This window comes from Nansenia antarctica (genome assembly GCF_963989245.1).
Source record: "Nansenia antarctica genome assembly, chromosome: 18".
Taxonomy (NCBI): Eukaryota; Metazoa; Chordata; class Actinopteri; order Argentiniformes; family Microstomatidae; genus Nansenia; species Nansenia antarctica.
In genome coordinates, this window is record NC_137691.1 from 7,521,366 (window position 1) to 7,538,416 (window position 17,051).

At 44.2% G+C, this 17,051-nt stretch overlaps 1 protein-coding gene across 1 annotated transcript in view; it reads left to right on the plus strand.

Annotated features, from left to right (window-relative positions):
- Positions 1-11,760: 11,760 nt before the first annotated feature.
- LOC308173542 (STE20-like serine/threonine-protein kinase) overlaps positions 11,761-17,051 on the plus strand; it is a gene marked incomplete at both ends in the record, with an annotated part of 20,808 nt that continues 15,517 nt past the window's right edge. The window contains 9 exons of the mRNA XM_080548569.1: positions 11,761-11,910; positions 13,601-13,765; positions 14,034-14,082; positions 14,342-14,491; positions 14,771-14,843; positions 15,360-15,554; positions 15,694-15,862; positions 16,002-16,020; positions 16,561-17,051. The exon at positions 16,561-17,051 is cut by the window's right edge and continues 19 nt beyond it. Of these exons, the coding sequence (XP_080404695.1) occupies positions 11,761-11,910; positions 13,601-13,765; positions 14,034-14,082; positions 14,342-14,491; positions 14,771-14,843; positions 15,360-15,554; positions 15,694-15,862; positions 16,002-16,020; positions 16,561-17,051 (1,461 nt within the window). The remainder of the gene's footprint in view (positions 11,911-13,600; positions 13,766-14,033; positions 14,083-14,341; positions 14,492-14,770; positions 14,844-15,359; positions 15,555-15,693; positions 15,863-16,001; positions 16,021-16,560) is intronic.

A 17,051-nucleotide genomic window follows, 5' to 3' on the forward strand; every position in this document is an offset into this window, starting at 1 on the left:
TACCCTCAAAGATAACAGAAGTCATGTACAGTAGCTTCATCTTAACACATATTAAAATAATAATAATAATAATAATAATAATAATAATAATAATAATAATAATAATAATGATAATAATAATGCAATATTACATTTGTAATGATTTGTATCTCATTTGTATATTGTACATTATATTACACGATTTTATATTTGATTTCATGAAACAGCTAAGAGATACATACGATCCAATTTGGCTTGGCCTACCACAAATATGTTTATAAGCCAGTAAATATGTGTTTGTTTTCTGTGTGTTTTAAGTGACTTTCTCATGATGATGGCTGGAGTCGTCCTGATAAGAGAATTTGGTGTTGTCCAATACCATCCCCTGCTGGCAGCTCTCCTTTTGGTCATGGGTCAGGGTGGAGATGAAAAGATTGCAACAGAAAGATGAGCTATGTGTTATGTTATATCTTAGATCAGATATGAGCCGTGTGTTATATCTTAGATCAGATATGAGCTGTGTTATATCTTAGATCAGATATGAGCCATGTGTTATATCTTAGATCAGATTGGTAATACAGTTTTGTTTTCACCTTTTTAGTTAATAAGACAAAAGTGTGCTGGTTAGACAAAACATGTTTTTTTCTCACCGTATTAGCTAACAATGCAGTACCCTTTCTTAAAGTTTAATATCTGTCAGTAAGCCTTTTTTCTCAGTAAAACAATTGTATTGTGTGTCTCAATAATCTCAGATGGCTTCCTTCCCTGTCTCCTTTCCCTGTCCCCTTTCCCTGTCCCCTTTCCCTGTCTCCTTTCCCTGTCTCCTTTCCCTGTCTCCTTTCCCTGTCTCCTTTCCCTGTGTCCTTTCCCTGTCTCCTTTCACTGTCTCCTTTCCCTGTCTCCTTTCCCTGTCTCCTTTCCCTGTCCCCTTTCCCTGTCTCTTTTCCCTGTCTCCTTTCCCTGTCTCCTTTCCCTGTCTCCTTTCCCTGTCTCCTTTCCCTGTCTCTTTTCCCTGTCTCCTTTCCCTGTCTCCTTTCCCTGTCTCCTTTCCCTGTCTCCTTTCCCTGTCTCCTTTCCCTGTCTCCTTTCCCTAACTCACCTTCTTCTTGTCCACTGACAAACTGACAGGTAGCAGGACTGGATAGGGTTAATTAAATCATAACCATCACTGATCACCTCCACTTAGATCAGAAGTCCAATGACTTTGACCATGACCTTTTATCATCATCATAACTGCTGCAGTACAGGAGTGAGGGCTCTTCCCCTGTTTTAAAGTCTTTTTTTAACGGTTAATAATAATAATAATAATAATAATAATTCATTAGATTTATATAGCGCTTTTCCGAGGCTCAAAGACGCTGGTTGAATGATCATTGCTCAAATTAAAAGTTATATGTCCCATCATGTGACGAGGCATAAACCACATCAACAGATACGGGACACGTTTAATGTTTAACTTTTTTCCGGATTAGTAGAAGAGACATTCTTTCCTGCAGTGTGAGTACAGCCGAATCCTCCTATGAGTTTATTTTTTTTTTATCCATTATGTAGTTTGTTTAATCCCATTAATGAATTTATTTCCCCCAAAAAATCTTTCTGCAGGAAAAAATGATTTACTTTGACCTTTTTGAGGCTTCTTTGCTGTTGCTAGCATTCTGTATTCTGATACTCGTGATGGCTTGTGTCTTCCCCAGGGTTAAGGCAATGTACGTTTCAGTTTGTCTTGTTTTGAAAATCTCATGTATTATAATTCTTTGTATATTGACATGATTTCAAGTTTGATTCCATGAAACATCTAAGAGATACATATGATCCAATTTGGCATAGCCTACCACGAATATGTTTATGAACCAGTAAAATATTGATTTTTGTGTGTTTTAAGTGACATTCTCATGCTGATGGCTGGGTTCCTCCTGATAAGAGTATTTGACGTCATCCAATACCATCCCGTGCTGGCTGTTGTCCTTGTGGTCCTCGTGATATTTATGTTATTGGGATATAGAGTGATTGTTACGGAGATGGAGATAAATGACCCTCATCGAAATGAAAGAATGATGATTTCCGGGTGAGAAAATGAAGACAATAGAGAGAATGAACACGGTGAGACTGAAGATTGAGAGAGATGGTGGGTGGAGATTAAAAGATTGCAACAGAAAGATGAGCCATGTGTTATATCTTAGATCATCTATAGATATAGATATGATGTAGGGGGTAGTGGTGGTCTAGTGCATAGTGAGTTGGACTGGTGATCAGAAGGTTGTGAGTTCAAATCCCACCTGAAACAACACCACCACCACCACTAGTGTGCCCTTGAGTATAGCACATAGCCCTTAGTTACTCCAGGGGGAATGTCCCTGTAATTCCTAATTGTAAATCATTTAGAAAAAATAAATATATATTTTTTGTATGTGTTATATCTTAGATCAGATATGATGTATTGTGACACACCTCTACCTGGTCAGATCTGTGTTTTGTGATACTAAATATGGATAAAGAAACCACAAATTATATCTAACTAAACCAATAAACCTTTAATCATCTCAATGTAAACTTTTTTTTTTTTTTCTTTTTAAAGATAGCTAGTGACATCGGCCACCTCCTGGGTCAGATGAGACCAGTTGCTCCCAATATGGGTCAGATGAGACCTGGCTGGAACCAGAGGCTAGAAAAGGTCTTCAGGTGGTGGCAGGTGCTTTGGTCGGCTCCCGTCTACATCCTTCGCCTCTTGCGGTTAATGTCTTGGGTTAGGGTGCTTCCGCAAGTCCTTTTGACACTCAGCTGAGGTCCTGCTGTCCAGTCCATGAAGGAGTCATTATAATATCCATGGCTGGAGGCAGGCGCGAAGGCTAGAGTGTGAAATACAAATAAAATACATTTAAATAAACTATTATACAGTATATACTGTATACAATAATATATATACATTGTGGATCTTTAAGAAATGTACTCACCAGCAGCAGAGACTGTAGGGGAAGCGCTCAGCTGAGGTGCTAAAGTCCAGTCCATGAAGGAGTCAGGACCGTGTCCATGGCTGGAGGCAGGCAGGAAGGCTAGAGTGTGAAATACAAATACAATAAATTTAAATAAACTATTATACATATATGTGGACCTTTAACACTTAATCAGACATGAGGGGTCATTTGACCCTGTGAGTAAAAAAACGTGTTATATCTTTGCACTCCATCAAATTTCAGGACCCTCCTTTCATGATGTGTTTCATATGTGCGTTCTACCACCCAGTATCCTTACATTTTCACTTCAGGATAAGTTAGTATAAAGCTATTTTGCAGTTTTTCTATGTAGGAAGCAGGATCATTTACAAGCAGACAACTAGTGGTCGTTGTGTGTAAAAAGCAGGTTAGCATTGTAAAGAGGGGGATATTTCACCCCCGAGGCGGCTCTTATAGTAGGTAAAAAAGGCACGGCTGTTCTAGTGTTAAGAAATGTCCTTACCAGCAGCAGAGACTGTAGGGGAAGCGCTCAGCTGAGGTGCTGCAGTCCAGTCCATGAAGGAGTCAGCACCGTGTCCATGGCTGGAGGCAGGCGCGAAGGCTGGAGTGTGAAATACAAATACAAATACAATTAATTTAAATAAACTGTATTAATCAGTAAATGTTGATGATCTTCATGTGGCAATTTATACAGTAGAGTAAAACAATGTGGCAGATACACTGGACTTAATGTGGAAGTGATTACATCCAGTGTACAGTGCAGAGTCACTAGACACAACATATCATATGCATTCATGAGTCTAAATAATACAAATTCCATTATATTTATATAGTTTTAGCACCTTTAAGAAATGTACTCACCAGCAGCAGAGACTGTGGGGACAGCTGGCTGGAACTGGAAGACTAGAAAGTGAAATACAAATAAAATGAATTTATATAAACTGAATCAATCAGTAAATGCTGAAGAGCTTTATGTGGCAAGGCATACAGTATACTTAAAAAAAAATATATATATATATATATAGTGGACCTTTAAGAAACTCACCAGCAGCACGGAGTATAGGTCTCTTCAGATGGCCATGGGCCTGGTTCTGGGGACTCAGGTGGAGATTCTGTCCCTGTCCCTGGGTCTGGTTCTGGTTCTGAGCTCCTATGAAGTGATGAGTTAAGAAGCGGCGGAGGTCTTCCTTGGAGAAAGATCTCGCCAGAACGTCGCATAGGCTCTTATAGTAGGTAAAAAAGGCACGGCTGTTCTAGTGTTAAGAAATGTCCTTACCAGCAGCAGAGACTGTAGGGGAAGCGCTCAGCTGAGGTGCTGCAGTCCAGTCCATGAAGGAGTCAGCACCGTGTCCATGGCTGGAGGCAGGCGCGAAGGCTGGAGTGTGAAATACAAATACAATTAATTTAAACAAACTGTATTAATCAGTAAATGTTGATGATCTTCATGTGGCAATTTATACAGTAGAGTAAAACAATGTGGCAGATACACTGGACTTAATGTGGAAGTGATTACATCCAGTGTACAGTGCAGAGTCACTAGACACAACATATCATATGCATTCATGAGTCTAAATAATACAAATTCCATTATATTTATATAGTTTTAGCACCTTTAAGAAATGTACTCACCAGCAGCAGAGACTGTGGGGACAGCTGGCTGGAACTGGAAGACTAGAAAGTGAAATACAAATAAAATGAATTTATATCAACTGAATCAATCAGTAAATGCTGATGAGCTTTATGTGGCAAGGCATACAGTATATATATATATATGTGTGTGGTGGACCTTTAAGAAACTCACCAGCAGCACGGAGTATAGGTCTCTTCAGATGGCCATGGGCCTGGTTCTGGGGACTCAGGTGGAGATTTTGGCTCAGGTACTGTAGAATGTCCATCTCACTGGATTGGATCATTGTCTGGTACTGGTTCTGGGGACTCAGGTGGAGATTTTGGCTCAGGTACTGTAGAATGTCCATCTCACTGGATTGGATCATTGTCTGGTACTTGGTAAATGGTAAATGGTCAATGGTCAATGGTCAATGGTAAATGGTTGTCTTGTCTTCTTCGTTGTCTGGTACGACACTGTTTGTGGCGTTTATAACTTCTGTATAAATACATATACACACCTATGTGTATCATAATCAGAGTTCTGTGATATCTCCTAGGTAACCAGAACCAGAGCAGTGGGTCAGAGCTCTTGTTGCTCTTGTGACATCATCAGCAGCATGTCTTTGTAGGCTATGGAATCTGTAGCAGCCCTGTACTACATTACCCTACATGCTTTGCAATATCATATCTGGGTTGTCTGAGTGAAGTTTTATGAAGCAGTGTTCACTATGTGGCCAGGTTGCAAAGAATTTGTTTTCTTTTTTGCATTTCCTGTGTTCATGTGAAACCACAGGCTTAGTAACACAGACCTCCTGCAGGACTCTCCCCACCTTGCTATCTGCCACCTATATAACTTTTTAATAACTTTTATTTGTACAGCGCAAACGTTGCAGCTCAAAGTGCTCCAATGATTATATAATAATAATTTAATAATTTAGTCATTTAAAGGCAATATTTAAAAAGATGGGGTTTTAGTTTTGACTAGGGTTCCATCCGTGACCTGAATGACACCACCTAGGCCACAGCCAGGCAACTGCCCCTGCCCCCAGCAGGATGCCCCCCCCCCTCCCCCCGCAATATGGACTAACTACAGCACCTTATATTTATGATAGATGTTAGTATATTCACTATGCGAATACCCATAATCTGTACATAACCCATCACCTATACACTATGCGTATATCCTGTAAATCATTGCTATTTATAAAACTGTATATATTGATTTGTAAATTGACCTGTACACACTGTTGCATCTCTATTTATCTCTATATAGTCCAACCTAATAGTATAGTTTTACCCAACCTGCAAATGTCATCTGTGCATACACCCCCCCCCCCCCCCTCCAACCTACTGTACATATCCTTTGTTTTTCTGTGTGATTTGAGTGTGATTTTGTGTGATTTGAAACCTGCTCGTGTAATTTGTAAATTGAATTTTTGTATTCCACCTTCTTACTCTTGTAGCACATCTTAGGAGCCGGCAGTAACATTTCACTGTACATTGTACCTGTACGATATGCACGTGACAAATAAAATTGACTTTGACTTTGACCTAATGTAAACTGGCAGTGCATTCCACAATTTGGGTGCATAAAAAAATGAGAATGCAGCCTCACCAAATCTCTACACACACACACACACACACACACACACACACACACACACACACACACACACACACACACACACACACACACACACACACACGTGCATACGCAAGCACACGCGGACGCACACAGGCACGTGCACACGTGCGCATGCCAGAGATATTCTGCGCTGCAGGAGGGGGTGAAGTAGCCTGTTTTTCATATCAGAAACACTCATACACCAATTACACACACACACTTGTACAAACTATTACAAACACACTCAAACACAGCAGCAACATTACATATTCGTATTCGTATACGTATTCTAAAATCCATTGTTGCTCCATTCAGCTCACTCTCACACCCTTAAGGTCGATTTAGACTTCTGCGTATTATCAACGCCGTAGCCTTGCGTAGTCCCGCGTGGGCCCGCCTTGCCTACGGCGTAGGTTGACGTGCACATCTCAAAAAATTTAAGAACGCGTCAGTTTCTACGCAACCGTAAGCTCTGTGATTGGTCCGCTTGGTAGCACATGATTCCGACTCTCTCGTAGACCAAAATGCGGAAGCCATGACAGAAATGTCATTGACCTTTTCTGTAATTACTCATTAATAAAGATTTTAAAAATTATGATAACCATCGTATTATCTTAGTTTAATGTCATTTCAATGCATCATAGAACTTTTATTTACAACAAGCATAACAACAAAAAGATCGCTGCCATCCTGGAGCTCATCACCCAGGGCCTCACTCTGGGATGGCAGTTGGTCCCTATATGGGTCAGATGAGATCAGTTGGTCTCAATATGGGTCAGAGGAGATCAGTTGGTCTCAATATGGGTCAGATGAGATCAGTTGGTCTCAATATGGGTCAGATGAGACCAGTTGGTCTCAATAAGGGTCAGGTGAGATCAGTTGGTCTCAATATGGGTCAGGTGAGATCAGTTGGTCTCAATATGGGTCAGATGAGATCAGTTGGTCTCAATATGGGTCAGAGGAGATCAGTTGGTCCCAATATGGGTCAGAGGAGATCAGTTGGTCCCAATATGGGTCAGAGGAGATCAGTTGGTCTCAATATGGGTCAGATGAGATCAGTTGGTCTCAATAAGGGTCAGGTGAGATCAGTTGGTCTCAATATGGGTCAGATGAGATCAGTTGGTCTCAATATGGGTCAGAGGAGACCAGTTGGTCCCAATATGGGTCAGAGGAGATCAGTTGGTCCCAATATGGGTCAGAGGAGATCAGTTGGTCTCAATATGGGTCAGATGAGACCAGTTGGTCTTAATATGGGTCAGGTGAGATCAGTTGGTCTCAATATGGGTCAGAGGAGATCAGTTGGTCCCAATATAGGTAGTGGTGGTCTAGTGGATAGTGAGTTGGACTTGTGATCGGAAGGTTGTGAGTTCAAATCCCGCCTGAAACCACACCACTACTAGTGTGCCCTTGAGTAAGGCACTTAGCCCTCAGTTACTCCAGGGGGAATGTCCCTGTAATTCGTAATTGTAAGTTGCTTTGGATTAAAAGCGTCTGCTAAATGGCAAAATTATTTATTAAAATTAATATGGGTCAGGTGAGATCAGTTGGTCTCAATATGGGTCAGAGGAGATCAGTTGGTCTCAATATGGGTCAGGTGGTCTGGTCGACTCCCGTCTATATCCTTTGCCTCTTGCGGTTCATGTCTTGGGTTGGGGTGCTTCCGCAAGTCCTTTTGACACTCTGCTGGCTGCTGTGGCCCAGCTGAGGTCCTGCAGTCCAGTCCATGAAGGAGTCAGGACCGTGTCCATGGGTGGAGGCAAGCAGGAAGGCTAGAGTGTGAAATACAAACAAAATTAATTTAAATAAACTATTATATATATATTGTGGACCTTATTAGAACAGCTGTGCCTTTTTACCTACTAAAAGAGCCTCTCTTTAGAATGTAAATCTGCTATTTACACACAACGACCACTAGTTGGCCGCTTGTAAATTATCCTGCTTCCTACACAGAAAAACTGCAAAATAGCTTTATATTAGCTTATCCTGATGTGATTTTGAAAATGTAAAGATACTGGGTGGTAGAACGGCACATATCTAGGAAAAGTCATGAAAGGAGGGTCCTGAAATTTGATTGAGTGCAAAGATATAACATGTTTTTTTTACTCACAAACCCGTCATGGCTGATTAAGTGTTTGAAATGTCCTTACCAGCAGCAGAGACTGTAGGGGAAGCGCTCAGCTGAGGTCCTGCAGTCCAGTCCATGAAGGAGTCAGGACCGTGTCCACGGCTGGAGGCAGGCAGGAAGGCTAGAGTGTGAAATACAAATACAATGTATTTAAATAAACTCTATTAATCAGTCAATGTTGATGATCTTCATGTGGCAAGTTATACAGTAGAGTAAAACAATGTGGCAGATACACTGGACTTAATGTTGAAGTGATTACATCCAGTGTACAGTGCAGAGTCACTAGACAAAAAATATCATATGCATTCATGAGTCTAAATAATACAAATTCCATTATATTTATATAGTTTTAGCACCTTTAAGAAATGTACTCACCAGCAGCAGAGACTGTGGGGATAGCTGGCTGGAACTGGAAGACTAGAAAGTGAAATACAAATAAAATGAATTTATATAAACTGAATCAATCAGTAAATGCTGATGAGCTTTATGTGGCAAGACATACTGTATATATATATATATATATATATATATATATATATATATATATATATATATATATATATATATATATATATAGTGGACCTTTAAGAAACTCACCAGCAGCACGGAGTATAGGTCTCTTCAGATGGCCATGGGCCTGGTTCTGGGGACTCAGGTGGAGATTCTGTCCCTGTCCCTGGGTCTGGTTCTGGTTCTGAGCTCCTATGAAGTGATGAGTTAAGAAGCGGCGGAGGTCTTCCTTGGAGAAAGATCTCGCCAGAACGTCGTATAGGCTCTTATAGTAGGTAAAAAAGGCACGGCTGTTCTAGTGTTAAGAAATGTCCTTACCAGCAGCAGAGACTGTAGGGGAAGCGCTCAGCTGAGGTGCTGCAGTCCAGTCCATGAAGGAGTTAGCACCGTGTCCATGGCTGGAGGCAGGCGCGAAGGCTGGAGTGTGAAATACAAATACAATTAGTTTAAATAAACTGTATTAATCAGTAAATGTTGATGATCTTCATGTGGCAATTTATACAGTAGAGTAAAACAATGTGGCAGATACACTGGACTTAATGTGGAAGTGATTACATCCAGTGTACAGTGCAGAGTCACTAGACACAACATATCATATGCATTCATGAGTCTAAATAATACAAATTCCATTATATTTATATAGTTTTAGCACCTTTAAGAAATGTACTCACCAGCAGCAGAGACTGTGGGGACAGCTGGCTGGAACTGGAAGACTAGAAAGTGAAATACAAATAAAATGAATTTATATCAACTGAATCAATCAGTAAATGCTGAAGAGCTTTATGTGGCAAGGCATACAGTATATATATATATATATAGTGGACCTTTAAGAAACTCACCAGCAGCACGGAGTATAGGTCTCTTCAGATGGCCATGGGCCTGGTTCTGGGGACTCAGGTGGAGATTTTGGCTCAGGTACTGTAGAATGTCCATCTCACTGGATTGGATCATTGTCTGGTACTTGGTAAATGGTCAATGGTCAATGGTCAATGGTCAATGGTAAATGGTTGTCTTGTCTTCTTCGTTGTCTGGTACGACACTGTTTGTGGCGTTTATAACTTCTGTATAAATACATATACACACCTATGTGTATCATAATCAGAGTTCTGTGATATCTCCTAGGTAACCAGAACCAGAGCAGTGGGTCAGAGCTCTTGTTGCTCTTGTGACATCATCAGCAGCATGTCTTTGTAGGCTATGGAATCTGTAGCAGCCCTGTACTACATTACCCTACATGCTTTGCAATATCATATCTGGGTTGTCTGAGTGAAGTTTTATGAAGCAGTGTTCACTATGTGGCCAGGTTGCAAAGAATTTGTTTTCTTTTTTGCATTTCCTGTGTTCATGTGAAACCACAGGCTTAGTAACACAGACCTCCTGCAGGACTCTCCCCACCTTGCTATCTGCCACCTATATAACTTTTTAATAACTTTTATTTGTATAGCGCAAACGTTGCAGCTCAAAGTGCTCCAATGATTATATAATAATAATTTAGTCATTAAGTTTAGTTTAGTTTAGTTTAGTTTATTTATTTAGCACACAAGAAATTGTGCAAGGAGGGAACGAAGCCCAGAAGGCTTGTACAGAGTTCCACTCCACGTCCATATCATTGTTTCAAATGAAAATCAAGGGACACTTACTGCACGTCAATAGGAGAAAAGAAACCGCAAACAAATTTACAAATTTAAAGGCAATATTAAAAAAGATGGGGTTTTAGTTTTGACTAGGGTTCCATCCGTGACCTGAATGACACCACCTAGGCCACAGCCAGGCAACTGCCCCTGCCCCCAGCAGGATGCCCCCCCCCCTCCCCCCGCAATATGGACTAACTACAGCACCTTATATTTATGATAGATGTTAGTATATTCACTATGCGAATACCCATAATCTGTACATAACCCATCACCTATACACTATGCGTATATCCTGTAAATCATTGCTATTTATAAAACTGTATATATTGATTTGTAAATTGACCTGTACACACTGTTGCATCTCTATTTATCTCTATATAGTCCAACCTAATAGTATAGTTTTACCCAACCTGTAAATGTCATCTGTGCATACATCCCCCCCCTCCAACCTACTGTACATATCCTTTGTTTTTCTGTGTGATTTGAGTGTGATTTTGTGTGATTTGAAACCTGCTCGTGTAATTTGTAAATTGAATTTTTGTATTCCACCTTCTTACTCTTGTAGCACATCTTAGGAGCCGGCAGTAAGATTTCACTGTACATTGTACCTGTACGATATGCACGTGACAAATAAAATTGACTTGCTAGGTCAACTGTATAGTGTGCCATCAATGCCTCTCTAAATGAACGAGGCCTTTGTGCCCTATGATCTACGTCACTGCAGGCTTCTGTCAGATACCCTGTTTTCTCCTTCTACGTCCCTGCAGAGGATGTGGTGAGTGCAACAGACTTCCTGTGCAGTGTGTGGTGCAAGCAGTGCTCGCAGTGGTGCTCGCAGCCACCAGTGGTGCACGCAGACAGAGACCTTCATCATCTACTGTATGTCTCCGCCCACAGTGGCTCTCTGACGCTCCACCCTGACTGTCTCTGCCTGCCTCTGCCCTCTGCAGGGTGGTGTTCTGTCTCCTCGGGAACTACAGGACAAAACTACAGGAAGCCCTTTAGCAGCAGGACAGGAGACCTAAAGATGACACTGGGAAACTGTTGGAAACACCTGGGGTTGTGGTGTGTGTGACCGAGGGCGGTACTGTGTGTGTGTGTGTGTGTTTGTGTGTGCGAGAGAGGAGGGTGAAGGTGTGTGTGAGAGGGTGTGTGTGAGACGAAAGCGCTGTGTGTGCGTGTGTGTGTGTGTGTGTGTGTGTGTGTGTGTGTGTGTGTGCGAGGGTAGTGTTGTGCTCAGTGAGGTTCCAGCAGACACACCCAGACAGGGCGAGGAGGTGGGGAGGAGGAAGAGGAGCCCGGAGGAAGAGGAAGGTGGATGAAGAGGAGATGGCGTCCCTGCTACTGCGTATCTTCGGTCTGGGAGCAGAGAAGAAGAGGGTGCGTCAGTATGAGAACCTGCGGCGGGATGTGGACCCCAGGGAATCCTGGGAGCTGCAGGGGGAGCTGGGAGACGGAGCCTTCGGGAAGGTCTACAAGGTTAGACAACAGCGGCCAAGACGAGTCTCCTTCTCCTCCTTGTCCCTCTCCTCTTTTCTCCTCTTTTCCTCGGGAAGGTTGGCAGTTGGCTCGAGCAAATAACCAAGATGGCCTTCCCTTCTCAAGTTTCACGTTTTCAAGTTTATTTAGCATTCTCACCGAGGACACACTATACAAACCAAAAACCAAACATATACAGTAAATATACCAAACATCACATAAATAGAAGCATATACATAGGGTACACAATAATTGTGTAGCTACCTTGATAAGAAACAGCCCTGCCTCCAGCTGAGTTATTATTCATGTGGGGACAACAAGCCATCGAGCATCTTCTCTATCTCATCCTCTATACCCTCATCCCTCTTCTTTTCCTCTCCTCTTCTTCTCCTCTCCTCTTCTCCTCCTCCCTCTCTTCTGTTACCCTCCACCGCTCTTCTCTTTCCAGCCTCTAAACATTCCATGAAAGCAGATATGATTTTAGTTATACCGTATGATTCCCCTTCAATTCAAAATAATTCGTTTCTCCCCTTTCTATTATTGATTTGAAGCTTTGATTTGAGGCTATAGTGTTGTGAATGATCGGCACGGCGACAGAGCATAGCGGGCTCTTCGCTGCAGTTTAGAGTACAGCATGGTTTAGAGAAGCCATGCGGTGGTTGTGGTGACTTCCTGTCAACCCAGACTTGCAGAGAAGATAACTTCCTGTTTGAAGTGTAACCTGCTTGCATCTGCAGCCTCCTCATCTCTCCACTCTGCAGCAACAGCTACTGTCTAACAGCTTCACTGTTGTCAACAACACCTGTGCTGTCAACACTTCTGGTCGACAACACCTCTACTGAAAACAGGCCTAGTGCCAGAACCAACAGCTTGCAGCAAGGCCGGCGGTGGCTATGGGCAGTGCTAAATTGCTAAATAGATAGATATAGTATGGATGGCAAGACTGTCAATAACTGTTGTATCTAGCGCACCTCTACTGTTGTTGCTCAAATTTCTTTTATTTTTTTAATCTGTTTATTGAGTTTTTTTCAACAAATATACAATTACAATAACATTTGGTAAATATAAGTGACAAAGTAATAGTGCAAGTTTAAGTGAACCAAGACAAAAACAAGACAGGGCAAATACAGCAAACAAAAAATAGAATCCAGGACTAAGACTAAAGACATGAAATCAATAAATAATGAAGAAAAAAAAAAGAAAAAAGAAGAAAATTGTTGCTCTATCTTGACTGTATGTTCTATTGCGATTCTATTAATCATGTCAACCATAGGTTTTTTTTTCTTTTCCGTTCACTATGGCTTGACTTGAATGTTTAGTTTCTAGAAAAAAATAACGTATATGGAAGAATCTCCTGATGAATAGACTGATAAACCCCAGTACTGTCTGCTCAGTCTGCTTTCCCAGGTGTTGCAGGAAGTTCCCCAGAGTTAAGGCCAATGCACACGGCGTGCGATTTTGTCGCACGACAACATTCGATTCTCAATTCTTTGAATTATTTCAATTGGTGTGAATGGAGAATCGAATGTTGCCGTGCGATAAAATTGCATCGCACGCCGTGTGCATTGTCTCATTCAAAACAATGGAATCGAATTCGGCGGTGCGACAAAATCGGACTCTGAGCTGAAACATCTGCGAGGTTCCTGTGAGCTATAACACAACATGACTGGTGTTATGTGTTTGTGTCCAGGCCGAGAACAGGACGGCCGGGGGCCTGGCAGCAGCGAAGATCATCGAGGTCCGCAGCGAGGAGCAGCTGGAGGACTACATCACAGAGATAGACATCCTGGCAGCCTGTCGCCATAACAACATCCTGGCCTTGCTGGAGGCCACTCTCTTTGAGGGCTGGCTGTGGGTGAGAGGCTTGTTCTGCTACTGGGCCACAGACACACACACAGGCACGCACTCACATGCTCACGTGCTCACGTACACACACGTACACACGCACACACACACACACACACAAGTAATCAATCCTAGAGATGTCATCAATGCATGTTCCTAGACTCAACAGGTTCCTCAGGTAGATAGTGGCAAACCTTGGGGCTCTTAAAACATTAACTTGCCCCGATCTCTCTCTCTCTCTCTCTCTCTCTCTCTCTCTCTCTCTCTCTCTTCTGTAGATCCTTATTGAGTTCTGTCCAGGAGGGGCCTTGGATGACATCATGTTAGGTCCGTCTGACATGCCGCTATTTTAAGTTTATTAGATGCTTCTCAGCCTTGAAACACCTAACACCTCTGTGTGTGTGTGTGTGTGTGTGGTGTGTGCGGTTGTACGTGTGTGTGTGTGTGTGTGTGCACACGTGCGTGCATGCGTCTGTGTGTGCGACTGTGTGTGTGTGTGTGTGTGTGCGTGTGCGTGAATGCGTCTGTGTGTGCATGCGTCTGTGTGCGCGCCTGTGTGTGTGCGTGTGTGTGTGTGTGTGTACAGAGCTGGAGCGGGGTCTGTCGGAGCAGCAGATCAGCGAGGTGTGTTGCCAGACCCTGCAGGGCCTGTCCTACCTGCACCAACACCACATCATCCACAGAGACGTGAAGGCAGGGAACATCCTGCTCACCCTGGAGGGACTGGTCAAACTGGGTACCTGTCTGTCTGTCTGTATGTCTGTCTGTATGTCTGTCTGTCTATCTATCTATCTATCTATCTATCTATCTATCTATCGATCTTCTGTCTGTCTGTCTGTCTGTCTGTCTGTCTGTCTGTCTATCTATCTATCTGTCTGTCTGTCTGTCTATCTATCTATCTGTCTGTCTGTCTGTCTATCTATCTATCTATCTATCTATCTATCAGTCCATCCATCCATCCATCTCTCTATCTTTCCTCTTCAGTCTATCTAACCTCCTCCTCTGTTGTCCCCAGCTGACTTTGGAGTATCAGCCAAGAATACACACACCCTGCAGCGGAGAGGAACCTTCATTGGAACGCCCTACTGGTAGGTTTGACTCCTGACAGGTCTGACTCCTGGTAGGTTTGACTCCTGGCAGGTTTGACTCCTGGTAGGTTTGACTCCTGGTAGGTCTGACTCCTGGTAGGTTTGACTCCTGGTAGGTTTGACTCCTGACAGGTCTGACTCCTGGTAGCTTTGACTCCTGGTAGGTTTGACTCCTGACAGGTTTGACTCCTGGTAGGTTTGACTCCTGGTAGGTTTGACTCCTGGTAGGTTTGACTCCTGGTAGGTTTGACTCCTGGTAGGTTTGACTCCTGGTAGGTTTGACTCCTGACAGGTTTGACTCCTGGTAGGTTTGACTCCTGGTAGGTTTGACTCCTGGTAGGTTTGACTCCTGGTAGGTTTGACTCCTGACAGGTTTGACTCCTGGTAGGTTTGACTCCTGGTAGGTTTGACTCCTGGTAGGTTTGACTCCTGGTAGGTTTGACTCCTGACAAGTTTGACTCCTGTGTGTGTGTGTGTGTGTGTGTGTGTGTGTGTGTGTCTGTGTGTCCGTCCCAGGATGGCTCCAGAGGTGATCCTGTGTGAGACGTCTAAGGAGGCTCCTTACGGGCCCAAGGCAGACATCTGGTCTCTGGGCGTGACTCTGATCGAGGCGGCCGAGATGGAGCCCCCCCACCACTCTCTCAACCCCATGAGGGTCCTACTGAAGATCACCAAGTCGCCGCCCCCCACCCTTAAGAACCCCCGCATCTGGTGAGCCTCCACCCCTGCCCACAACCCCCCCCTCCCCACACACACACCAACCCCGCCTCTGTTGAGTCCCTCTCTCTATCCGATGCTTATCTGTGTACACTTACCCCCCCCCCGCCCCCCCGGCCCCTTCCCTCCCCAGGTCCTCCCACTTCCAGGACTTCCTGCGGAGGGCGCTGCAGAAGAACCCGGAGGTGCGCTGGGGGGCGGGGCAGCTGTTGGCCCACCCCTTCCCCTGCGCCGGGCGAGGAGGCCACGCCCTCAAGGAGCTGGTCGCTGAGGCCAAGGCCGAGGTCCTGGAGGAGGCTGCGGTAGGACACACACAACACACACACACACACACACACACACACACTCCTCACTCTTTATTAACGTTATTATATACAGTATATAGTGCTGAAGTCATGTACTCTACAATGCTAACCCTCCTCCTTCTCGTCTCTCCTCCAGTCCCTTCCGGACCTGCAGGGTTCATTGGACGAGGAGACGGCTGAGCCAGTCAGAGAGACAGACAAAGGGACAGACAGAGAGACAGTCAAAGAGACAGACAGACAGACAGTCAAAGAGACAGATAGAGAGACAGTCAAAGAGACAGTCAAAGAGACAGATAGAGAGACAGTCAAAGAGACAGATAGAGAGACAGTCAAAGAGACAGTCAAAGAGACAGATAGAGAGACAGTCAAAGAGACAGATAGAGAGACAGTCAAAGAGACAGTCAAAGAGACAGATAGAGAGACAGTCAAAGAGACAGATAGAGAGACAGTCAAAGAGACAGTCAAAGAGACAGATAGAGAGACAGTCAAAGAGACAGATAGAGAGACAGTGAAAGAGACAGTCAAAGAGACAGACAGAGGGACAGACAGAGGGACAGATAGAGGGACTGGTCAGACTGAGCTGAAGGAGAGAGAGATGGAACCAGAGAAACGTCTGAAGGCCCCATGTCCCCCAGAGGGGAGTCCAAGTCCCCCTGACTCTAACCCTGACCCTACCTCCCCTACACTTGTGACAGGGGGGGAGACGGTGGCGATGAGGGGGGAGGGCAGGGGGGAGAGAAAGGAGGAGACCAGGGGGGACAAGGCCAGGAAGCGAGGCAGACGTCTGTCCGTCCAGGGGGCCTTCCTCTCCTTCCTGGGGGCGGGCTCTCGCCGCCGCCGGTCCAGCTTCTGGGGCGACGCCCAACCCGCTCCAGCCAATCACAGCCACCAGAACACAGAGGACAGTCCCACCGACCAATCAGGGGATCAGGAGGCGGGGGCGCGTTCAGAGCAGGAACGGGAAGTGGGGGAGGATGTGTGTGAGAGCGCCGCGAGGTGCAGCTTGGATGGAGGGATCCCTGACACGCCTGACGGAGGAGATGATGGAGGGAAGGAAGAGAAGAGGGAGGGGCAGAGAGAGAATGTCTGCGAATCCCAGGACTCTAACCCGGAAGTGGTTTCTCCTGGACAGGAAACACTGCTAGCTGCCACAGTAGGCGGCGTCCACACTGACGTGGAACAGCAG